The 26,402-nt window shown below is 38.8% G+C and overlaps 1 protein-coding gene across 4 annotated transcripts in view; it reads left to right on the top strand.

The window, feature by feature from the left end:
- The window catches only part of LOC140241338 (gamma-adducin-like), a 111,285-nt gene that overhangs the window by 53,494 nt on the left and 31,389 nt on the right, over nucleotides 1-26,402 (top strand). For 3 of the 4 annotated variants that reach the window (XM_072321070.1, XM_072321067.1, XM_072321068.1), the window contains exons 3-5: nucleotides 16,771-16,873; nucleotides 19,996-20,013; nucleotides 25,323-25,474. In XM_072321070.1, the coding sequence (XP_072177171.1) occupies nucleotides 16,771-16,873; nucleotides 19,996-20,013; nucleotides 25,323-25,474 (273 nt within the window). The remainder of the gene's footprint in view (nucleotides 1-16,770; nucleotides 16,874-19,995; nucleotides 20,014-25,322; nucleotides 25,475-26,402) is intronic. The other variant, XM_072321069.1, reaches the window with a different exon arrangement.

Below are 26,402 nucleotides of genomic sequence, written 5' to 3'. Positions count from 1 at the left end.
TATTCAACACTGTCTTGTACTGTTGGATTTTAGTAGAGAGAGCAGCCTTAAGTTAGATTTTGTTGGCTTTCCAAGCCATTGACTGGGTGAGAAATAAGGCTAGCACACTAGTAAACAAGAGTTGTGATTCATCCTGAAGGCTGCTGGTGCAACATGCAAAAACCTTCATGATGGAGTCTTTTATAATCCACTGACAATTGCCTCTTTAACATGGCATCTCATTTTATTCACCAGGCATGGTATTCATACCAAGGGGTCGTTTATGGGGATAAATAATACTTTTCTGTTTCACATGAAGCGCTGCCTCCTCACAAATGTCTGGTGTTTATTCAGTGCAATCATGTAGACTACTGCTCAAATGTCTCCAGGTCCCTCCAATTCTACTTTATTTGGGGCTCATGGGAAGGTCATCTTTTCACGTTATAGACATCTCATCATGATAACTATTCTCATCTTCCTTGTATTGAAGGAGCAAGATAGAATCATTCACAGTTTGAATAGACTTCTCAGTGTGTAGGAGTTCTGTCTGGCTTTGAGAAGAAGGTTATCCAGCAATTTCATCTTTCGTGGCAAGCAAATCAGGTGTGGAAATTCTAAAACGCATATAAGCCACAACACTACTTGAAGTGTCGGTATTCTGGTTTTTTTTTTTTCCTTGTGGATGGGATGAGACAGGGCATCAACTGCATTCATCTTGATGTGCAATGATTAGCAAACCAGCAACGCAGTCTGCTTATCATACACATTTTAGCCCAGTATTACGTCTGGCCTCCTGTGGCTGAACTACTGGTTTTTACCTTGGTCTAGTTTTTGTATGAGTCTGTGTTGATTTTCGGATTGATGAAAAATCTTGCTGGGGAAACATTTCTTAGAGATTAGCATGCTTGAGATATTTGGTACTGTACCTATTCTGATGACGCTGTAGGGGGTAGAACGTATGCCTTGTCTGTGTGGTTTTCCAGACAGTTAACCTTTTGGTCTGCGATGTGAATGCGACAACTTCATTCCTCTGAGCTGTGCAGCGGTAGCTGCCAGGGGTAACAAGTGTACTGATTAATTAGCTGGCCTCCAGGAACCAATATTGATTGCTGCTTGACCATCTCAATCAGCTGGTGGTCATTTTAATTTTAGCCTCTAAAATCTGGACATATCAGTGACTCACAGACAAGTCACTGTTGTGGTTAGGGGTAGCTCCCTCGTGGGCAATCAATTTAAGTCCATGTAGATATGTATTTATCATATTTATCAGTAAATTAGGTTCCATGTCAAAATTCATTATGTGTTTAAGAGTAGAGGAACTATTACAGGTCCAATATCTGAGGTATTGATTCTTTGTGTGTCAACTGTAATTGCTTATTAGCTTGTGAATACAAAATATGTTGGGTCAGTGACCCCCAAAACTTGTGACTTGTAGGAATAGGAAATCACCTCTTCTAAATGGCTGGTCAACCAATTTCATACCCTCAATAAAATCCCCCTGCATACAGAAAATCAGAAGGTTACACGATTTGTAAATCAACCAATAAAACCACCTGAGAGGGTTTTAGAGAGTTGGCCATGTGCTTGCCCATCCAACACAAAACCAAGTAGATTGAGGCCAAGCAAAAAAAAAAGAAAGAAACAAAAACAAAAACAAAACAGATTTTAGCTATGGTGTGTAATTATTATGACCATACAGACAGTGCACTGGATTTTTCTTCTGAAAGTAATTTTCTGATGCCGAAATCTAGGTTGCCTCAATGTGACTTTCATGTTTAACAATATTGATGACAATATTTACATCAGTATTTACATTTTCCATGACAACAGATATTCATAACTATCAAAATTTCATTTCCAGTGGTATGAGGTATGAATGGTAGTGTCAAGATAGAATGTAAAACAGACAGCCCAATGAGGGACAAGCTCAGATGATTCTTTTCTGTTCTCTTTTTATTGTTATTTGTTTGTTATTCTTTATGCTGTTCTGTTAGAAAATGCATGGCCACTTGTTCTGTCAGACAGTTGTACAAAAGTGATTTCTAGCTTGATCTCATGCATATCCCTCCATTGTTATGTTCTTTGCGTCACGGTGAAGGCACGCCTTGCCTGGGAAGGACAAAAAAAGTGACAAGGACGTGCGCAACCGGATGAGCCACGATAATACTGTGTACCGATTGAGTGATTTTTGTGTTTGTAGAGATGAGTCAGGGGGTAGGAGACCCCACTACCAGAGGGGTGGAGATAAGTGTCATGGCCTGGAGTCCCTCCATGGTTGACTCCAACAGATAACCCTTTGAGTTGTTGAGCAAATAGTATACCCACGTAACTTTGCGTCTTGAACGAATCGTACTGTAAGCCAGGATAGCCTATGGTGTGTTTACAGCATAAGGAGAATAATGGCGGAGAAAATTAGTGAGGGAATGTTAAATCATCTAGAAGAGTTGAGTTGTAGTGGTAGCTACCACCGTGTTCGGTGCATTTCCTTTGATATATCTTTTTGTCCTATCCCATTAATGATGGGAACATATTACTGAGTTCTTACTGTAAACTTCTACTATAGATGTGTGATGATGTGAGGAAAGATAGGACATACTGTCTCTCTGTTTTCAGTCTCCAGTCAGGCACATCTACTGCATTCCTAAAACTGTGAGAATTCTGACTGGAAGTGATGTTTATGATACACAACAGTGGCAGGTGTATCCATGTCACTGGCTGTCATCTCTGACAGAAGTATACTATGATGAGAGTCTTGACAAAAGGCTACCCCTGTGTGGCCCTAGCAGGCTTGAATAAACAAAGTTCAGTGTGTATCCTGAGTACACTCTTGAGGAACTGGTGACCTTTTTTCTGAGGACAACCCTAGCAGCATCCCACTGTGATAAGGATACACTGATCATCCAGAAATTGGTTACCAGTCTACTGTGTGCACTTCACAATCTCATAACTCATTTAATTTGCAGCAAGTAAATTGTCTGACCCTTGACATTTACCAATCATGTGGAATTATTTCAGGGACTCTGTTACAGTTCCCTTTATTTTTGTGATCACAAGAACTTCTATTCCTCAGCCATGCTGTCTTCATGTGGTATACCAAACCTGTCTTACCAGTGTAATATTAATGACAAGACACAAGCATTTGTAGATAATTCACCAATATAAATTTCACTCTTCTCTGGGATGTTTGAAACCAATCAAACTGTATACTGCATTTAACAGAAGAATAATGTAAACTGCATTATACTTGAAGCACTCCATATCCTGTACAATTATATAGGACCTAGGCTTATGTATTACTACTGGACTTCATGAAAGATCCTATGTGACTGAATGCTTTGAACTGAACAATCATATACCTTTACAAAATAGTCATATTGTTGTCTACTTTGACTTGTTTCTGTGGTAAGCATACATTTCTATTAAAAAAAAAAGAAAAGATTTATACCAATAGGATGATGCAATTTCAAGAAGCAACTTATAAATGAAAGTTTATTTCTTATTGGTCCCCTGGTTAACCAAGAGTGGGAGTTTGTGGACAAAAATAACAAGTGATCTCAATTTGTTACTGCCTCATCTATCAAAAGGTATGCTGGTTATCATTATTTTATAGGCCTATATGCCAGTATTCTGTCCCAAACAGTTAGGCCTACTAGAACCACTGACCACAGATCTGGACCATTTTATTGGCTGGTCTTGGCAAGGGGAAGACTAGACGCTTGTTATGGTCGTTCGGCCTTTGTCACTGTGATCAGCTTAGCTTAACTCGTCCCTCAAGAGTGAAACTACCCTCTCAGCCAAATCCATTGTTGCCCTGCCCCCCATCAAAGGCAAATCCTTTGAAGTGATCTTTAGAGATCCTTTGAAGTGATCTTTAGAGATGTCTTGCAGGATTAGGGTTTCTACCATGTGGCCCTTAATACCCTTCTTTATCACATGGCAAGGATTATGCCCCCACCACAAGAGATAGTCATAACTGTCTTCTGTTGTATGTATATAGAGTTGTGCAGGAGTGCCATTTAGTTCCCAACCTCCCTTTTCTCTTGCAATGTAGTCAGTGTGTATTGAGATTTATCCCACAGATTTTTTTTTTGTCCTTTTCAAGCAGCACCCAAGCATGATATTAAAGGGATGGTATAATTTTGGTTTAGATGAGAATTCAGCCTGTAACATTTTGCGGGTTGATTACAAAACCATGTATGACATATTAAAGCGCATACAATACTAGGAGGAATTCAAAGTTTATTTGATGAAAATCTGTTTTGAAATGGCCGAGATATCCAAAAACAAAGGAATTCAAAGCAATCTTGATGAATAAAAGGTGGGTCCCACCTTTTTATAGGATTGCTTTGTTTTTAGATATCTCAGCCATTTCACAAATGATTTTCATCAAATAAACTTTGAATTCGTCTTAGAATACTTGCATGCTCTTCCATATTTCAGAAGATGTTTTTCATTATCTTACAAAAAAAAAAGAAGAAAGTTGGCAACCTGAAGCCGGCCATCTCAACCAAAACTATATCATCCCTTTAAAGGGTTCAAGAAAAGAGGAGGAGCTGAGGAAATGGAGTGGAGACAAATGTAATCTCTTGTTGCTGGTGACCTCAGAGTAAGGCTTTGAGACCTTGGAGATTTGTCTGCATGGTCCAGTGGACCGTCTTTTTTCCTCCCGTCCTCTTCTTCATTTTATCTCCTTTCCCACCCCCCCCCCCCTCATTTGGGGGTTTTGAGGAGAATAGTGGTGGATGTAGTCGTGACTACTTTTCTTTTGAAGGTTTATTGATTCCATGGCATGCATCTTGTCAAGGATCAGATGCTTTTATCAGGTTGTTTTCTGGAGAGGAGGGGAGGGAAGCGATATAGGTGAATCTAGTCTGGGATGCACTTTGGTATTGAGCCATTTCAGCGTACATCCTTGGATATCGTCAGTCCCATTGTCAGTGACAGAGACATGACATTAGCTGTGTTCTTTCTTTCTGACATTTAATGTCAGATGAGTGTGTTTGTTGCTATTTATCACATTGCTTAAATCATGAAATCCGTCATGAAATCAGATATGATATGCATGTTACTATATATAGCCCTGTAGGGCCCATATGAATTTAGGAGTAGGCCCTATATTTCAAATATCTACCTTACCATTTGGGTAATCATGTAGAAATGCACACCATGCACACCTACCATTTCCTTCCTTAATTTGTCAATGAAAACTTCTTGTGGCTATCAGAAATGTCAAATGGACCATATCTGACGGTTTCATGAAATTTCATAGTCAATTACAGAAGAAAAGTAGCTAATTTTGACTCGAAAGTACGCCAGTCGATCGACGATGTCTCAGCGTAGCATGATGGATGATCGATTATGTGGAAGAGCGATATAACGACAATAATCGATTGTTGTAGTCTGTAATACAGCCGCTTGTTTGGTGTTTAACCACAATAATTACGTCGGCTCGACAGTATAATGTGGAAAAAAGAAAAGTGATCTTGATGCCTCTGTTTTTTTATCGTTTTAGTTAATTTTCTCCTGCATGTGACTGTATATCTGTCAACATTTTTCGCTGACTAAATGATGGACGGATAATATGTGTACAAAACAGTAAAAGATATATGAAAAAAAAATGGGAATTATCCATCATGAATATTGCACAATAAAATGGATTTTTACTACAAAACAAAAGCAAATACTGGGTTGCTGTTTTTGTATACATAATAAAAAAATGAAATGGAAAAATAAATACTATCATAAAAACGATTACTTTCTACTGTAAGTTGAACTTATCAATTGAAAACATATTACCATTTCAATTTCAATATTCTGTTTCTTTTTAGGTAAAATGAGCACTTTATGAGAAGTCCAGAATATTAATACATGATTGTATAACATACACCTTTTGTAATACTATTCTCATTAATTTATTAAATTAGGCCTATGAATTATGAAAATTACTAGAAACAAATCCCCTTTGAATTCAACTTCCTTCTCATCTTCTTTCCTCTCTCTTTCTCTCTCCCTAATAGCCCAACCTTTTTCTTCCACCTTTCCTTCAACCACATTCTATTCCCTTCAATACAATTCAAATTAAATAATTTAATCTAAATTATTATCAACTTCTTTCATGATAAAATCAATACTTGCCACAATTTTTAAAGAAAGGATGGATGACTTAATCCTGGTATGAATAATTGTATCAATAATTTGAATAGTGGTAATCATGATAGTGGCAATGAAAACAAAGAACTATCACAATAGTTCACTTGAGCCTTCGACCAGGGAGGTGGTACCACGCCTCCCTGCTTCGACTCGGGTGAGCTAACAATAAGAAAAAAAAATACGAAAAAGAAAGTAGGGCCTTGGGGCTAAACGTATTGCACGAGTCGAGTTCGATATTGTTAGTAAGCGGCTAATTAGAGACTACCAGAATCGATTATAATCGTCGACATCGTTCTCTGCAAAATCGGTGCACTAGTTACGTCGGAGACTATGTTCGCGACCGACGTACTTTTCAACTCCGATTTCTCATTTTTCTTACCTTTTCGGCTTTCTAATTCCATGAAAACTCTCTGATATGGTTCAATTTAGCATCTCCAATAGTTGCACAAAATTTGATTGACAAACAGCGAAGCGAACGGTAGGTGTGCATTTCTACATGATTACCACCATTTGTTCACAGAGAATGATGTAACTGGATATGTTGGAAAGAACTGGAAACAACAGGGTGCAGATTGAAAAAGAAAACTTATTGACTCCTCATGGTTTATTTGTTTGTTTGTTTGTTTGTTTAATTTTTGGTGTTTTAATTTGATGACTTGTAGTGCTTTGAACTTTAAGTCAGCGATTTTAGAAAGAGATAGGTTTATGAGCCTTGAACTTTCACTGCAATGTTGTGAGTTTTTGCTCTCATTATGAATGGCTTTTATGCTGGAAATTTAGAGAGCAGTCCTTTCTTCCACCCCCACCCCCATGATGGCTAACTCATCTACCAAATGTGTGAGAGTCTACTCTGCTCTGGGGAAATGGCGAGGGATTGAAGGATTGGACCTGTTTTGGGGGAAATAATTCCAAGTTAATGAATCTGTGCGTGTTGATTACCGGTACCTGCCTGTTTTGGTTGTACCACATGTTGACAGGTTGACAGGGGGGACTGGCCATAAAATATGAAAATTCCTTCCTGTATTTTTGTATTGTTTTATTTGAGACTGATGCAAATTATGACAAATAGAGGAAGGGCAGTCTGAAGAAATAGTTGGTGTAGTTACACAAAAAACATCAGAAATATGGCTTGTGAGAATTTCAGACAGGAGACTAAGCATTTTCACATCATATTCAGATTTTTTTCTTCAGCAATTTGACTCGTATTGATTGACCTGATTTTGGCATCTGTGCTTAATGTAAATCTCTCATTTCCTGGCAGTTCTGATTGGCAGAAATCCTTCTAAAATCGCTAACTGTTTGGTTTGGTGGCTATGTATATCAGTTGTGTAGATGATTGTAGAGGGTGTGGACCCACAGGGTGCCGTAGACAGGCTGTGTCTTGTCTGTAGACTTGAACCCTCATCTTGCGTGCAGTGAACGTGTCCCTGTTGGACTTGTTCAGTAAATGTACTGCTTTTGTCCAAGATGCTCCTTTTTTTTAGGGAGATCACCAAGCATCTATTTGAATTGGCTCCCATTTTCATTAGGCAAGGAGTGATGCAGGTAATAACTTGGGAGAAACAGTCAAGCTCTCGCCAATTGTGGGAAATTTAGCAGACAGTAGCACACCAAGAGTAGCTGCTATGGTTCTGTGGATTAGACCATGAACCATGTGTCACAAGGTTCTTAGTTCATGTCCCTGGCTTCAGCAGTGGTGCCCTTAGGTAGGACACTTTAAATCCTGGTTGCATAGTCTTTCCTAGGGGACTTAAAGCTGTTGGTTCCATGGTTGTTTACCTGTAAGCAGTCAATGCTTTTATAGAATTCATGTAAAGCAAATAGATTAAAATCAAATCACATAAAAAAATCAAAACTGCACAGTCCCAGGAGGATTATATAACAGGTGATTCTTGGGAAACAGACCAAAAAAAAAAGCTTTGTTTTGCATTATTTGAGCATAATGTACGTCATAAAATATTGAAACTCTTACTGTGAATATCTTCTATGAACATGTAAAAGACCTACATTTCAATAGCAATGTACAATGTACAAGTATTTTTTGTACCTATTATTTTCTTGACAGTTATTTTTTATCCTTTTGAGCTAAATGTATGTGTTTCACCATTCTAAAATGATTAATGCTTTTCATATTGACCTTAGTTTGCTTTAAATGTTTGTTCACTGTTACATCAATATTATTTTTATGAAGTGCTACTTATGGATATTGCATTTATCTGTGTATTGTTTAGTTTTGAAGTATTTATTCCCCTAACTATATTTATACACACAACTCACCCTTCATTTGATCCCACTCACATTAAAAGAGCAATGCACCCCTATCTATTCCTTTGTTCTTAACTAATATATTATTTATATTACTTTTTATTCTGACCCTCTCTTACTAACCTGCCTACCAACCAGGAACATTTTAAGGTTTGGCCCCAGTGTGACAAGTGTGTTTGTGTATCATTTACCCCATGCCTCATTTATCCTATACGGATGATTTTATTGCATCATATACTGTACACTCTGTTTTGCTTCAGTGCTTGCATTCATGGTAGTATTTGCATTCATCCAGCTACTTACCTACATGTAGCATCCATCCATCCATCCATCCATCCATCCATCCATTCATTCATTCATTCATTCTTCCATCCATCCATCCATCCATCCATCTGTCCATGTATCCATGTTTTCACCCATGCATCCATTAATTTACAGAACCCACCCATGGTTTCATCACCCAAGGTGTCCATAGCATAAAACTCTGCCATTTTACATAAAGCATGATTATCATGAAACTGCGCAGTATTGCTCATATTTCAAATCCGATTTATCAGTATTGAATAGCAATTGGTCATCTCATTTTGATGTCATTGGGCCATTGCTTGACCAAATCATTAAGTGTCCACTTTTGTTTGAATTTCATTCATTATGTTTCAAGCTTTTTGTTATTTTGTGCTTGCTTGTTAATCATTCCACATAGGGGAGGTAACAGCAGCTTGAAATTAAGGTGTTTGTCTTAACTTTTGATGTCCAAAATAGCTTGTGCAGCAACTTGAAATGCATGTTTCATCTTTTTAAGAATTATTTCATGTTTATGAGAACCATTCATTATCACCTTTATTTTTAGACTTTTTTCCTTGCTAATTTCTTCTGTGTAGCCATTGTTCGCCATTAATTTTCATCCTTTTTCATCCAGTACTGTATATGCCGTTATTTTCGCGAGGGTTTAATTTTTGCGAATTTCGGGAATTGCAGTTGGATCGCGAATTTAACAACACACGAAATTGTCTCCATGGGCTTTGTTAATGGAGTATTAACGTAAGCGTCGGCGTCGATTCGCGAAAACAACATCTCGCGAAAATGTCTATGACCTCGTCATTCGCGAAAATATCTGTACGCGAAAATAACGGCGTATACAGTAAATGCTTTGCTAACCAACAATCAAAACATTCAGAAGCAGCCACAAATCATAACATTGCATACAGACTTATACTTTGAAGTATACCAGACTTAACTTATAGAAATTAAAGTGCCAATGGACTTTTTTCCCCACAAGTCTGCAGATGTACAATGTAGACAAATCTCACATAAACTCAGTGTAGGAGAGTGAGTGTTTCTCAAAAGGGAAAGACATACAGAATGCGTTAGAAGGTAGATGATTGCTGAAGAGTTTGAATGTTATTTATTGTGACTTACAGATGTATCATTTGAAATAGCATGCAAATTATTGATCACCAAATGACAAAGGGATAAGCTCTGATTAATTTTGTCTCTTTACTAGTGAGTGTGGTTTTAGAGTGTTTTAAGAATATGCGTGCTATGTAAAAGAAGCAGATTTGTCTTTTTAGAGTGCTATGGGACAGAATCAGATGCAAAGAGTGGATGGTGACTGTAGATTGTTTGTTGTGACATCGCTAGGCCATTCAGTCATGGGTTGACCAAGTCCATTACTCATTAGACATTCCTTATCTCATCTTGGCGGGGACCTCATCATCTCTTATTTACCAAGTCATTAATATCGCCCTGCGTGGGCTTCTGCTGACTCTGCCTCATCCCATGGTTGTCATCGGTGACGGGGTTAGTCTACGACGTTGAGACTGCCTTCCCATCCTCTCTTCCGCTCTTTTTCTCCATCTCTCATTACACCTGTATCACTTCTCCTCATGGGTCATCAACACCAGTGTGTGTTGTTACCAGCAACCTCGTCTGCCACACCCTCAACTCGTACGACATGTCAGGAAAGGGGTTGATGCTTGGACACTTTGTTGGGACTGTATAGCCCACAGATGTCTAACCTTCCCACCCACTATCTTCTTGATAATCTTCTCGCAGAGATTTTATAGATACGCGTTCCACAGAAAGAAGCAATTCATTATTCTCATTATGAGAGAAAAAATATGTCGTACAAAAATTGTATGGCTGTGCATTTTTCCAGTTTGAAACATTACCCATACGTAATTATCTGTAATTCTTAGATTCAGTGTGCATGTGTTTTGAATAATAGTATGTAGTAGCATTTTTTAATTGTGTCCTCTGCATGCTGTACTGAAAAATAGGAGTCTGAATTTGTAGACTACCCATCATCTTCATCCCCCCCCCCCCCACTCCCATTATAGTTCCCTTCATCTATTTATTTATCACCCCGTTGTTTTGTCGGAACAGGGTGAATTTCCAACGTGTCGCGCCGGTGTCGATTTTGCCCGCTTTAAGGTTCGTGTTTAGCCTTAGTAGATGCATCCCTTGGACTGATGTGTTTGATTTCTTACAAAGCATGTATATTTTCCTTCAGTTTTGTTACATATTTTGGTCCCTTCTCCGTATTGACCAAGAGGATTTTGAGCCTTGCGAGACCGTACTGGAAAATTAAGTGCATGAAGTGAAAGGAGTTGCACTCATCTCCGAATCTGGCATTACAGCGAAATTAGTCACTTTTGAAGGGAGAATGGATAGCATGTTCAGAGAGCTGAAAGTGATCCATTGAGTCAAGATTTTCGTTTGCATGGCATGATTTGATTAACAGGGGATTTCCCTCTCCAGGCAGTGAATGCCTGCTGCAGAGTTTTCAGTCTGAGTAATTTGTCTCAACCAAATTATCTTGTAAATCTCGGGTGTGCATCATTGTCTCTGCTGCAACAAACTATTTTTCAGTGTGTCAGTTTTAGTTACTGGAAAAAACAACAACAACAAAGCAAAACATTGTGTGGTAGCAAACGTGTAATGACTGGTTTTTATGAATACCGAGTTTTGTTGTATTCAAATAGGAAAAGTACGAGTTGAATATGATTTGAAGTCTGTCAAAATCACATATGCAGAAATTCTTGTGGTGTTTTAAAAACCTCTACCCAGTTGTAAATTCTCTGATGGAAATTATGGAGACAAGTGCGCACAATCATGAATTGAATACATAATTTGTATTGTTTTCAGAAGTGTGTCTTAGTGTAGATAGAATTTCCTGTTGAAGATCCAGATTTGTGGGGAGCTAGTTGGAGTGATTGGCGATTTTGGCGTTAATTCACACAGGCGCCCTGCCAAAGCGAGCGGGCCTTGCAGACAAGAGTCTGCATTTGGCTGCATGCATTATGATAAAGAGAATCACATGGAGCAGGAGAGCATGGGGGCGGGGTGTTGGGGGCCGCTCGGAAGAGAAAAGCCAATTATGACAGTAACCGTAAAGTCCCTGTCCCTTCGAATTACGAACGGGCGCAGACCCCCCTGTGGCTGAAATGCATCGTGGGCTAGGATATCACCAGAGGGCAACACCCAGTGTTCCCCAGCATGTTGACTCAAACTCTGTTTCCGTCTTCATTTTTTTTTTCTTTTTTTCTTTCTCCGTTGCAGTTTAATTTTACTCAAAACATGCATCTCTTCAACACCTTCCTTCCTTCCTGTGATACTTCCTGTTTGTATTTGCAGAACAGATATATTTCAAAGAAAAGGGGAATCTTGTTTCCTGCAGTTACTATTTAAATGGGTTTCAGTATGCATGGACACCCATAACCTATTTTATTTTTGCCGTAGCTTCCTTGCCAAAGTATGATATTGACTTTACAAATGTCATCACGCAAAATATGTATTCAAAATTCTCATTTTTTTCCTATCTCTTGAATGTCGAAAGATATGTTTTTGCCTTGTCATTGACTAAGATTTCATATGAAACTTTCTATCTTTCATTTTAAAAATGACATCAAAAAGATTGACCACGATTAACTCTCATTGTACCTGCAAATCTATGACTTCATTCACCTTCCATGCATCGCTGGCATCAATTTGTAACGGAGGCATATTGAGACTTAATGAGGAGGAGAAGGAGGAGGAGGAGGCCCATTCATCCCCTCCCCTTTTCTTTCATCACGCTGTCTCTCCTGCTGGACAGAAATATCACAGAGGAGTAAATATAGCTGTAAGGTCACCTGTCCTGGCCTTGCCCGTTACTGATTAATGGCATATTAAAAATCCTATCTCTTCTCAGATATCATATGGCTGTAAGCAGGGGAAAAGCGCTGCCAGTGTCATGTTTCTCAATGCAGATTATGTTTGCAAAAAAAAAAAATGGGAAGTTGATTTATATGATCATTTACTCGCATAATTATTGAATGGTTAGACATTGACAGTCATTAAAATCCTGTAGTTAAAGATATCTATATTTTCTTCGTTCTAAATCAATATGAAATTAGTCTAATACCTTGAAACAGTTTATGCAAGAAGATAAATATGAAAAGAATATGAAGACTCTTCAGAAGGATGCATTCATGTGTGACAAATTAGTTACTGCAGACAAATAAATAATGCTCAATGTGTAGTCTTAGATTTTTGGAGCCAAAGAGGCAATGTATGATCATTTAAAACCTGAATTAAAACAGAGCGATTAAAAATTTCTTCAAAGTTTATGCATAGTAATATTGGCTGATGTATATAATTTTTTGATTGAGGAAAGCCATTGGGGATCCTAACCCTATAAATATGCCAGGGTACATTCAATAATATTCTCCTCTCCTCCATGATCCCTTCCCCCTTACAACATCCAGTATCAATATTTCCTTGAGTAGGCAGGGAGCGTGCACCCACACTTCTGCCCACAGCAGATGATGGGGTTTGATAGCCTCAAAGCATTCTCTGAGCCTTTAATTGCTCCTCTCAAACTGGGGATGCCCCACCCCCACCTCATCTTGGCAGTGCATATATGTGTGTATGTGCGCTCCGCTCCGGTGCGGAGAGGCCCAAGGTGTGGCAGTTTTCGCCGGCACAGATGAGGCACTGCGAATCAAATCAACCAGTGCGACGCCTTCCTGCGAGGGTCGCTGGCGCGTGCACGGTGTCGGGGCGCGGCTCTGACGACGGGACGTGTGGGATACCATGTACACCTAACAATTATCACTACAATGCACAGATTCAATCGAGCAAAGGAAATACAGCCTGGCCTTCTGTTGCTCCTAACATCTCTTGTACACAGAGGGCATGGCCGCAATGTCAGTTTGATATGATGTTGTTTCCATGGCAACCTTTACAGTGTCATCTTTGCTGCCATGCACTTTATATCTAGCTGGGAATTGACCCTGAACACCTGTTGTAGCATCCTGGAAGAGAGAGTGAGAGGGAGAAGAGGATAATATTAATATTGTTTGCCTTTCACTGTCTATACTAGCAGACATGTGATGCTGTTTATATCCCAAGTATTACAAGTGATATATGTGGCTGTTGCAAAGGAATGCCCTACCATGGCAAAGTAATGCCCTACCATGGCAAAGTTTGATTTTGGGATGGAACACCATTGATGAAACCTGGATAATCAGTGTATGGATAATTTTACCCATCTGAATGAAAATTTAAGAAATATTTGAGATATAAAATGCAGCTTTAATAGTAACTGTGTAAGTCTAGAAAATTAGTGAGGCATTACTAAATTCTTCCACAAAAAGATGGAATATGACTGCTTCACAAAACACAAGTGATTTTGTCAATCAGTTCCAATGACAAACATCTCGACAGAAAAATTTCATGAATTTAAATAAAAACACAATAATAAAAAAAAAGATAGTATAATATTACATACTGTTAGCTCAAGGTAACAAACAAAATGCCCAATCCAAATTTTATGCCATATCACCTTATGTTTCGAACAGATGAGTAATAATGATGATGGTTCTTTAATGTCAACTGGACTATCAGTGATTTATTATAGGGTTTACTGGTGGTGCTCTGCCATAACCTATCTGCTTTAAATATCTACTTTTAAAAATGTGAAAATGAAAAATTAACTAAGACCATCTACCTGTCAAAATAGTGTTGTCCTTTTTTTTTAAATATCTAATTCTTTGATGTCTTTGAGATTAGTGGACAAGTTGAGACGACGTGAAACCAGATACATTCAGAATGCATTAAAGCCGGATACAGATTATACAAATTATGTAATGGCATTGATTAACAAGTGATGTTATGGGTGAGACAGAGTATAATTTTCATGTCATTTCATCATGAACTTTGCTGTCGTTCGCAGCTATAAATCTGGACAACCTCTTCCACCCCCCCCCCCAAGCATTATTTAATGTGTAATCTTAATGAGGGCATGACCATTGCAATATGGTTCTCCCAGACTTGTATGTGTGTGAATTCACAGCTGTTGACTGGGTGTGAGAGGGTTTAGGGAAGAGAAGGTGATGTTGGCACACCTGTTAATAATGCAATCTTTATACTGGAGAATCCCATTGTACACATTGTCTCAACTGCGTGCTAAAAAAACATTTAACCCTTTGTGATCCCATAGACAGCAAGTACTGTGTGAAGAATCTGTGTACACAGTGATTCATGGCTGTACACACTGTTTGTATTTAAAGCGAGAGAGGGGGTGTGAGTGTGTATGTGTGTGTGTGTGTATGTTTGGGCTGTGGTAACGTGTAGGCCTATAGTAGAAAATACTGAGGAGCAGCGAGGGTTTATTAAGGGAATCGAGGAAGAAGGAGAAAAATCGATGAAAACGTCTGGTGCCCTTTAATTGGAAAACCGAATTATCATGTATGCTAATTGCTTGCGATCTTCCCCTAGAGCTAAGTATATGTAGATATACTTATATAGTATAGACGGCTGCTGTGTGTAGGAGGTCTGTTGAATGAGGGGAGTAGGTGTGTGCAGTGAGTGTGTGTGTGTCTTTATGTGTGTGTGCTCCAGTCCTTGAATTGACCTGTGAATTCTACTTGACTCTGAACTTCCCCCGAGTATATAGTATCGTACTTTAGATACAATGCAAGCATGTGCGATTTGCAGCAAGTCCAGAATCCAAAGTCTGCCCGGGTGAAAAGGGATCATGCATAAAGCATGCGCTCACCGAAGTGGACTCATCATAATCCCGCTGCTCCTTTCGAGGCCTCTTTTGTTGTTGTTTTTTTTCTTCCCCTATTTGTATCTTCTTTCTTAATGCATCAAATCCTCTGACTGTTCTTGGCTGTAGGAGGCATGTACTTTGATGCTGTGATATATGTACATGTATGTTTCATCAAGCAAAAGTCATACTCCCAGACTAATTCATTTCCACATGTTCAGTCATATGAATCCATTGTGTGTGAGGGAGAGACGGATGGGTGGGGTGAGTCATCCTCCCAAGATCCCCCCCCCCCCCGATATTCTGCTCTTACCATCCAGCACACCTCGTCTCATGGCCATTATCATCCGTGCGTTTCAGTCTTTCACTCACACGTACCCTACATCCACCATCGTCTAATTGAGTGTTTGCACTGATGTTGTCGCTTTCTGCTATGATCATATTTGATCAAACTAGTGTTTTGAGCATACATAGAGCCTTGAACACATTGGCCTCTTTGTTGTTCTGCCGGGGATCGAGAGGTTCATCCTTTTCAGGAGCCCCAGTCACAAACGTAGCTTTTTGGGATCTCAATTTGCATCATGTTTGTTTGCTATGATTGCTATGTTTTTGAATTCATAAACTAAACAGATGATACACGTATCTCCCTTTTAGTGATGATATAGACTCTAAAAGTATAACATAGCTGCTGATGTTACATGTTGGGCATGGGATAAAAGCAGTGCAGATACAAGAGCACATTAGCCACTAATGCATGATGATGGATGGTAATGGGATACTGTACAAACCATGTAGGGAATAATTTCTCTTCTTGAAATCAAGTAGCAATTTTAATCAATGGATATAGTTTCTGAACAAAGGGGTATACAACTCAATATGATGAAATTGCTACACAAATGAAATTTTGTAGAGCATTCTTGTCCAAAATGCATAGCAAATTGCTTTGTGATACCAGAAAAAATCATTCCCCGTCATGGTAGTGTAAAATGTATTATGCATGTCAGGGCTTCCCCAAATGTTATCATGACTGTTCATGAGAGTTAGCATGGTGGGAATTGCAGTCTTTGCAAGGTACCATGTAGCATCTGGCACATTTTACATAGAAGCCTACAGTTCTAAGAATCCCCAGACTTATACATTGTTCAAATATAATCAAATGAGAATTTGAATACTAGAATGTAATCAAAAGTTGATCCAATGTAAAGATGCAATTAGTTGAAATGTGAAACATGCTCTATGTATCTAATATGCTCTATAGTATTAAATATACTCTTCATGGTTCAAACTGAATGTGAATTAAAACAGTGCCTTTTGTTTTTGTTGTTTCTTTGTATCTATAGTCTGGACCACACCCCGCCAGTCTCCTGGCCCTACAACAGATCTCAGAACTGGTGCTGCCACAGTCTCGCTTCAACCAGAGCACGGGGAGGAGTTATGGAGGAGGTGAGATGAACACTCACAAAAGTTATTTCATTTAATTTTTTTTTCTTTAGGTTTTGTTTGATTTGGGGAGGGTAGGATGGTGTAGAGGGCAGGAGGAGGGTTAAGATTTTACAACAAGAATGAAGTATTTAACAAGTATTGTGAGAGGAATATGTTTGTGTGTAGGTGCATGCTTGTGTGGAGGTGGGGGGGGGGTATAAGGGGGTGTGGGGGTATATGGGAACAAAGTCATCATGCAAAACTTGACAATGGGAGGAGGAATAGCGATGAGGTGCAAGAGCCAAGCGGGTCTTTATACCATTTCCTCTTGGGCAGAATTTTGGATGGGTGGGTCGAGAGGGAGGATGGGTGGGGTCCAGAGGGATGATGGGTGGGGTCCAGAGGGATGATGGGTGGGGTCAGGAGCAGAGAGACCGGAAGGAAGTTCTTGAAGAATAGACCAGCTAGAGCAGGACCAATCCAACATGGAGACCAGTATCAAAGCTTTATGGTTGATAGAATGTCGCTAAAACATCAGTGGAGGTGATTAATGTAAGAAGAAAGCCTTTTGATGCATTTGACCCTCGTCAAAAGGAATAAGAACTTAATCCGTTATGTTCAATGCAGTTCAAACCTATAAATTTTCATCTTTGGGCAAAATATAACACCCTTTTGTATTTCCCCATGAATAAATGTGGTAGCATGGAGGGAAGGTAGTCTGAAATGAGGCTTTGAATAAGATCACATTGCAGTAGAGACAGAGGCAGAAAACAGCAGTCTGACACATGAGGGCCAAGTTATGCAGAAAGCCTGAAGAGAGAGGCACCGGCTTAGAGTTTGCTGGCAGCCAAGTCAGACCACCTTGCACACCTATCGCTCAGCAACAAATCCTGCACTTGCAAACAGGCAGTGAAATAACTGGGCATGGGGGAGGGTGGGGGAAATGGAAATTTATTCCGTAGCCAGGCAGTTAAAGTCTTGGCAGTCGAGAGCTACCTCGGTGCATTTCATGAAAACCGAATAGGCAGTTGCCAAGAAATGTTCAAGCTTCTCGCGGTGTATGGTGTCAGGGCGCACCTTCCGGAATGAAAAGCCACAGTTTTCCTTGCACATGAAAAGCTTCTCTCTCTCTTTTTTTTTTTTTTTTTTTTTTTTTTTTAACAACTTGCTGGGAAAGGAGGGATGAGCTGCTGTAAATTGCGACTTTGTGGATTCTATGTTGTTGGCAGTGGAAGTTTAATGAGATGGAGACTCAGTGTTGGATGTATGATACCTCAGCCTCTATTGATCAGATTGTGCGAAGTTCCATTAGATCTCTGCAAAGAATAACATACTTTAAGATGATGACAGAATATTGTAAAGCAATTCCCGGCTCCTTTTATATAACATGGTTTTGATGCTCAAGCAGCAATGAAGTGCATCCGCAGGCAAAGCACAAAGTCCACCAAAGCTCTCCTCACAACTATACTGTGGTGATTACGATCTCTTGCAAGACATTGATTTTTGAAAGGATTCCAGAAATTCTAGCACCATTGTCAGTCCATAGTTAATCACAGTTTATCCTAATAATGTTGTAAGAAACAACCTTCACATTCCTGCAAAAGAGCCTTGCCGCTGTTTGCTTTAAAGGGTAAAGAATATCACAGATGATATGAGGAAAGTTCAACATCTAATGTCATTGCAGTTTGTGAACTCTCCATATAAACTTATGCTCTGGTAGCCTTGTAGTAGACGAAAGAGTTCTCACACACTGCAAGCCCTACTCCCAACTTTGGTGCCTTCCGACTGGGTCTCTTCATGTGATGCATTCTCTGACAATGTCGAACTGCCTTAAACTAGGATGCCTTTTAATATTTGTTTTCCACCTTCAAAATTATATCCATCATCTCTTTAGCTGTGGAGGGAAACTTCAAAGACTTGGAGTTTTCGTATTCAATAACTCGGGATAACGTAATTAGACTGTGCATGCCATATCCAAGCATGCTTGAACAACTAATTGGACATAGTGGTAGGAGGGTACAAAACCCTTTATGTAGATATGTTCTCTATTGTTGTTCTGCTTCTTCTGGCTGTGCTTGAATGTGCATGTTGTCATTGCTCCACTAAGCCCCCCCCCCCCCCCCCACTTTTCCATGCATAATTGTTGATGCAATGTGCAGCAAGGTGCTGATATATGAATAAAAGATAAGTAGCAACAGCTGATCAGGGCACGTTATTAAAGATTTATAGTATCAAGTCCCAGATATATTTTGTACATAATAAAGCATACTCTGCATGTCTTGGCAAACTTTAACCCCTTGCAGCCTGTTTATCCATAAAACTGTATTACAAGTATGATAGATGCTGATACAACTGGTTGAAAATTACCCTAAATGTTTGTTGGTGGAGCTGTTTAGCTTGTGGAGTACTCACTTAGATAATACATCCCTTATTCTTTTTTAAAATTAATTTGCATGATATCAGCAAGCCTTTTCAAAGAAAAGTAAAACAAAACTGCAATAGATCAAAACTTCAAATTGTGTAAAATTGTTTTGGGATTTTATTTGGTTCCTCTATACTATGAATATTGCATGGCTTGTCCAATCAATAAAACAAATAACCCTTCCCAAAGAGCAATACAAACTGACTAATAATTAACATGCTGTGCTGTGTAATTCTACCTGAAGGGGTCTGTTTGAATATTGGGAAATGTGCTAATAATAATGCGAGTAGTTTAGATTATGTAGAAATATGCAAATTGATTGGTGAATGTTCGCTACAGTTTTCTGGCAAATTGCCCACTTCCCCGCTTTTAATATGAACTATTAAAGCAGTGGCTCTGTTATGCTTTCGACCATTCAAGACACAAGACATTATGAAAACTTGATAATCATAGGAAGCATGTAGATACCCTTACATGTAATTCCCAGTATGGCCTGCATTTGTGTGCTCAGCTGTGGTCAAATATTAGCATTAATTAGTCCAATGTAGACACATCGTAATGTGCATGTTCTCTCTCCTCCTACCCAACTCTGTTTGATTATGAGTTCTTTTTTTATTTGATTATGATTTCTCTTTGATTTGATTTTGCAGTTTTGATTTGATGTACATGTTTGTTTTTATTTTCCCCCATTTTTCTTGCATGTTTGTTATTCACACCTCAGGCGGAAGCAGAGGACAAGGTGGAGTACATAGTTTCATTATCTCAAAAAAATACCTTTGTAATTCATTAGGTCATTGGGGAAATTTTCCTGCAGAAATTATCATTTTGTCATCAAATTGGCAACACTTAATTTCACTGCATATTTCATTGCAGAGAAAGATTAGATAAAGCTTGCTAAATTCATAAATGTGGATAAATCAATAGCAAATTTGCAGAAAACTTGCCATTTTGAGAAAGTTGCAGAAATGATGTACGTGTGCTGCCAATTTGAGAGTAACTATAAATTTAGCAATAAGGCTTTTTGAAATTCTGCGACCAAAAACAAGCAATTTCATTTTAACAAGGGGCTAAATTAGAAGGTTATTGTTTATCCTACCTCATGAAACACTAACAGTGAATATCAAAGATTATGATAACACCAAAACACAGAGATGTGGTATGTTAGACTTGATGATATATAAATGAGTACTGTACGAGCTGAAATTTTCGCGTACAGATATTTTCGCGAATTGCTACTTGGAGGACATTTTTGCGGGTTGTTAATTTCCGCGGTTGCGAGGGTCTAACTGAACTTAGTTATTTGTGCATTGTCATTTTCATGTGTTATTATTTTCGCGGTTCAAAGGCGATTCGCAAAATTCTCGAAAATAAAACCACCGTGAAAATTTCAGCTCGTACAGTAACAATATTTTTTCAAAAAGTGAAAAGTTTATAAACTCTTCATAATCGCATTTTCATTGTTCCATGAGGACATCTCTGTCATCACCTTTCCGACACTGCTATGACGTTAGAACAAGGGCTTGCCATTTTGTTCATGAGAGCTCTTGATGTATCATTCTCAATTTGATATCATATTCAGTGCTCCTGTTCACATTAAAATGGCTGTCTATCTTTGAAGATATTCAAAAACAAGCACACAAACAAAAAGAACCATACCTCCCATATTTCCTCTTCATTTTTTGTGATTTTTTTTTAATGAATTTTTTTCAAGCAGGCAGGCGAATATTGGCTCTAATATTCCATATAAAGCAATTTTCACACACCATAATTAATGGATTGCCTGAAGTATCCTCTATCCCCCAATGTGGATGAATAGCAGGTAACATGATCAAATTACTATAGTGGAAACTCACTTTATCAGGCTCATTTAAAAAAAAAAAAGAAGAAGCAACAGCTGCAAGCTACACAATACTACATAGCAGCTAATTTACTCCATCTTAAAGTGTGTATTTGACTATTTAGCTTCTGTCTGAGCTGTAATAATGCTAATATCCTAATCCTCTAATGAGACTAAGCTAATATGTGCTCAGCAGATTAACCGCAAGCTTACCAAGCTTGACTTTTGGCATGACATATCCCCGTCCTTCCCTGGCTTTGGATTTTAACACCTGAGTACAGTACACATGTAGTTGTAGAGTGCTTTCTTCTGTATGATTAGACACACACACACACACACACACCTACACATATACACAATAGCACACATACTTTGTAATTGAAAATCTGAACTTCATGGACCTTCATTGATAAGAAGATTTGGCTGAGTGAATATTTGGCCAGGGTTCGAGGTCAGCCTTATTATCTGTGACAAGATTTTGTTCTCACTGGTTCCATTTTTCCCAGGTGTACTTGGTAAAAAGAAAAAAAAAAAAAATCACCTGAACTATTATGCCATTGCGTGTGATACTTCCAAATTAGTAAAGAACTTGAAAACTTATTATGGATAATAATTATGCAACCATTTGAGCTAGAATGATCATATGAACAAAAATCATTGAAAGGCATCTTCTATACAGCGGAGCTCATGAACAAGTCCTTAGATGACCAGATTTGTGAAGGAATAAAAAACCACAAAAGACGTAGAACCATCACAAACAAACTAAGCCTGTACTGTGCACTCTTCAAAGTCAGTGTCTACAGAGTTCTATAGCATCATATCAAGGCAAGCAACAGGTTAGACTGCAGCTCCACTGCGTAGATAGCTCTTTCTTGCTCTAACATCATGCTGACATACTAATGTAACTCTCTCACTCTACCCTCATTCCCATGACTTCATTCATGCCATGCAAAAGGTCACATGTCACAAGCAAGGAGGTTGGCAATAACACTGGCCTACATGCAGATGGCTAGTCCTAAGTGAGCAATGACAGTGGTGGGCTAGTCAAAATTATGATGGACGAGTAAAGATAAATATTTTACAATCATGTGGCAAGTTGCAAAAGATTAGAGCAGCCCCTCCACAGATGACAATATCAGTCTTTTTCATTGTCATTCCAGATGGACCTCACGCAAAAGTTTCAGGCATGTTATACTCATTTGTTGTGTGTGAGCTGTCATCAACTCCAGATTTGTTTTTTGCCCTCGAAAGTACTCCATATCCATGACTCCACTAAAAATATGTCAAGAATATTATATTTGTCCACATTCTCTGAAAATGAGGAAAATTCATTTCTTCCTTCTCATGTATATTGGTCTTGTTTTTGTGCGTGTTTGCAAGAAATTAAAAATTTGCTACAGAATACAACATCGTGATTATGTGGCCAGGGCAGGTATTTGCAAGTTCCCACAGGATGCTTTGCCATATTTGCCCTTGACAGGCATGCCCTACTGACTTTCCTAAAAACTAATGCTAATATAATTTCTTTGTTCTAATATTTGCATATATTTCCACATGTTTACTCAGGATCTTCAATTTGTGTGAAATCTGCCCTAAAGTATAAACTCCAGTTAGTTGTATTTCAGATTTTTGAATTGATCGAGAATCATTATTGAAACTTCCTTTAGCAGACAAGGAAAAGAAATATGCAAAAAAAAAGTATCTATTTTTTTTAAACCATATAAAACTGCAAATATGTAAAGGGCATTACAAAAGATATTTGGATTTTCAAGCAAGGGTCTGTACTTTTAAAATAGGCATATACCCATTTATTTAATTTGCCCAAGAGTGAATTTCTGGAGCACTGAGCAAGCAGACAAACCAGTGTGTAGGAAGTGTTATATATTGGATAGGCCAATATCCAGGCATTAATCTTATGCATAAGGCCCAGTAAGATGTCAGAATTCTGTTTGTTGAAGCAGAAATCCTGCCCAGGGTTGAGTGACTAATGCTGCTCCTTTGTTCTTTTCAGTCATATAAAGAATGAATGTGACAGGCATGTGCAGTCACATAGATTAATTTTCAGGATTCATTTGAAAGTTCACAAAGAGCAGCTGTATTTTCCTTTTTTTTTTTTTTTTTGTAAGTGGAAAGGGGTTAAGGCATACGCACACACACAAACTCAGAAAACAACAAAAAGCAACAACTCTGCAAAGGTGCGGCCTTTTCAGTCATGCATTGGGTTGATATGACAATGTATTCTCTCTGTGCTCGCTCTTTATGTCTATTTTGTAAGCCGCACCCCACCACTTGCTGGTTGAGTAATTTGTAGTTCAAAGGAATGGTGTGCGTGATCGCCATGGCGACCCAATTAGACAGCCGCCCGATTGTGCAGACAGGTGACCCCGGAGAGATATCTCCAGACCAGACAATCTGATCTTTACAGACAGATTTGTGTATTGTCCCTTTTCAGAAATGCCAGCTGCGATTGTGATCTCAACGTTTGGCTAGATAAGAGTATGGAAAGCTGGTTGTAAGAATATGTTTATTGGAACATAGTGGTATCTTTTTGTTTATCTGATGCGGCAGATCAAAAGAGGCATTTGTGTGATCCAGGCCGTGCAGGTAGTGTTAGGGTATGAGCACAGTGTATAAAATACCTACTTAGCTTTTCAGGGCCCCGTTTTATCAAAAGATAAAATCGATTTTAAATTTCCTTACCACACAGTCTGCCATAGACTTACAGTTGAAATCAACTTTATAATTGATTTTAACTTTTCATAAAACAGGGCCCAGAGCTCCTTAGTAGTAGTACACAATCAGTTCTCCCTACTTAGTCTAAACATGCTTGCGATCACAAGATCACAGCTTTAGGCTGAAAATCAACATATATGATTATGAAAAATTACAAGCAGATATTTGAGAGATCAGAAACATATCTACAAAATTATATCAGGAAATATTAATTTACTCTTTAGGCTTGTCCCTTTACTGTACATTCATTCATGCATGTGCGTAGAACCAGGATTTTTTCCTCTTTTTGTTACCAGTGTTTTCATCCAATTGCAAGCAGAGCAGGAAATTTCCATAGGAAAGCAAACAAACAAATTTATTTCCTTGTTCCTTTTGTCCACAGTGAAGTGGTGCAGAACATTCTAATTTGTTGGCCATGAAATTGCCTTTGTGTCACACAGCGTGTGCAAACTTCAGCTGGATCGGTTTGTTAATTTTTGCCCGTAGAGGACAGATCTAATTATCTGTCAAGTTTTATATGATCTGCTTTATGTGCCATTTTGCTGGGCAGAGAAATGAAGATACTTAACCAACTTTTAACTCAGCCTGTGTATATGAATATGTGCTAATTCACATTATACTAATATGTCATCAATCTTGTTAAAAAAAGAAGGAATTTCAATGTCATTTCCGCAAAAAACAATGTCATCCATGCTTTCATTTCTCATGCAAGAAGGAACCAAAATGGATACATAATGTACCTGTGCATATCTTATTCATTCCTTTGTCGTGCTGGTACCATTAATCTATGTCAAACTCAGAATCAACCAAATATCTGTTTTTTTTTTTTTTTTTTTTTTAGAACTGATCATTGGAAGATTGGAATCCATGTGTTGATATTTTCATGACACTTGCAATCCAAGTTGTAATATGCATTATTTTACATCCTCCCCAAAGACTTGTGTAACCTTTATGAAACACCACTTGTATGGTATGCTTATCAACCACATATGAAATAATGAACTCATGTGAAAGCTTATTCACAGTTTTTTTTTCTTTCATGTAAGGTGAGTACCTTTCACAGAAATTATGATTATATCTTAATTCCATTTCATATTTAGGAAAAGGTGACAGAGATGAGTTAAAATACTATTTGATTGTTTTCTGGCTTTGGAAAAAAAGAATAAAAAGAAGGGACCTGTTCTTTTAATGGATGTTTGTTGCATGGTTCCCTGTACATGAAGCCTGAGAAAAATACCAGCAGCATAATGGTTGCAGCTGATAGGAGTTGACATGCTATGGAAAGCCAACCTTAATGCTTGTTTATACCAAGGCACTCTGATCAGGTGCTTTGTATCAAGGCAGGTGTAGGATGATCCATACCGGATGGAAGATGAGCTTGACACATGAACGAAAACCTAATCAATCTACTCCTGCTTTGTTTTTCCCCCTCTTCCCATCCCCCCACCCCCCTCCTTCACTTCAATCGCCCACACCAGGCACCAGCTGCGTCATACCTGTGGCGGACATCCGCGGCTCAGATTCGGTGAACTACACAAAGGGCGAGAAGGCGCTACGATGCAAGCTGGCCTCCCTCTACCGCCTAGTGGACGTCCACGGCTGGACCCATCTCATATACAACCACATCTCAGTAAGTAGACACCTCCCTCATGTCTCCTCGCAATCTCGCCCTCATCTTGTCCTCGTCGTCATGTGACCGAAAGATTTTAATGATGTCTGTCCCTTGGTGGCAAATCTTTGGATCATGTTCTCTGAATAGGTGCTCAATTGGATTTCCTATCCATGCCCGAAGTGCGCGCAGAAGGTGTCTGGTTTGGGAGAAGATGGAGATTACGAGATTTGAATGAGAGTGATTGCCTTGGGTTATTGGAGAGGACAGCAAGAATAGTGAACAGATCACATTCTGTTTGAATGGAGGGGAGAGTGTCTGTGACAGTGGAGAGAATTTGAGGTGAAAAATGAGGTTTATGCCACGAAATCCCAGAAACAAGATTTCTGTGATATTTGGGGCTGTTTATTTTCATCATAAGTTTGGCCAAAACACTGATATAAACAAAGATTCAGAGTAGGTCAGGAGGTGGCAAAATCTGGGACGATTATTTTTTCGTTCTGATTGAAGGTGAATCCATGTGAATGTGAATGTTGCTTAGTTGATGATGTGTATAAATAGTTTCCGTCAGTTGAAGTTGGAAGAAAATGAATACAAACAAATTGCCTGATGATTAACTGTCACGTTGCAAACAGATTTAATAACATATGTTCTTATTTTACAACAGCAACAACAACAACACACATCCTTTGTGTGCACTAGACACATCAAATTGGTCCCTGGGAAATACTCTACTCTACCACAATATTTTCTCCCTTCCGGTCGTACTTAAAGGCTGCTCCGTCATTAGTGACGTGAAAAGGCTGCCGTATTTGTATACCTCATTTCAGCCGAGGTCAATTCTCTCACACTCAAGCGGTCATTAAAATGGTCAGCATACCTATCTGACAGGGTAGCTACCGGCCTGAAGTTTTCTTCAAGAGTTTTCTGGCGTCATCGACTTTGGTTA

The sequence above is a fragment of the Diadema setosum genome, chromosome 18 (assembly GCF_964275005.1).
Source record: "Diadema setosum chromosome 18, eeDiaSeto1, whole genome shotgun sequence".
Lineage (NCBI taxonomy): Eukaryota > Metazoa > Echinodermata > Echinoidea > Diadematoida > Diadematidae > Diadema > Diadema setosum.
Note: the sequence above shows the minus strand (reverse complement) of the source record. Positions and strands in the feature narration are given on the sequence as shown.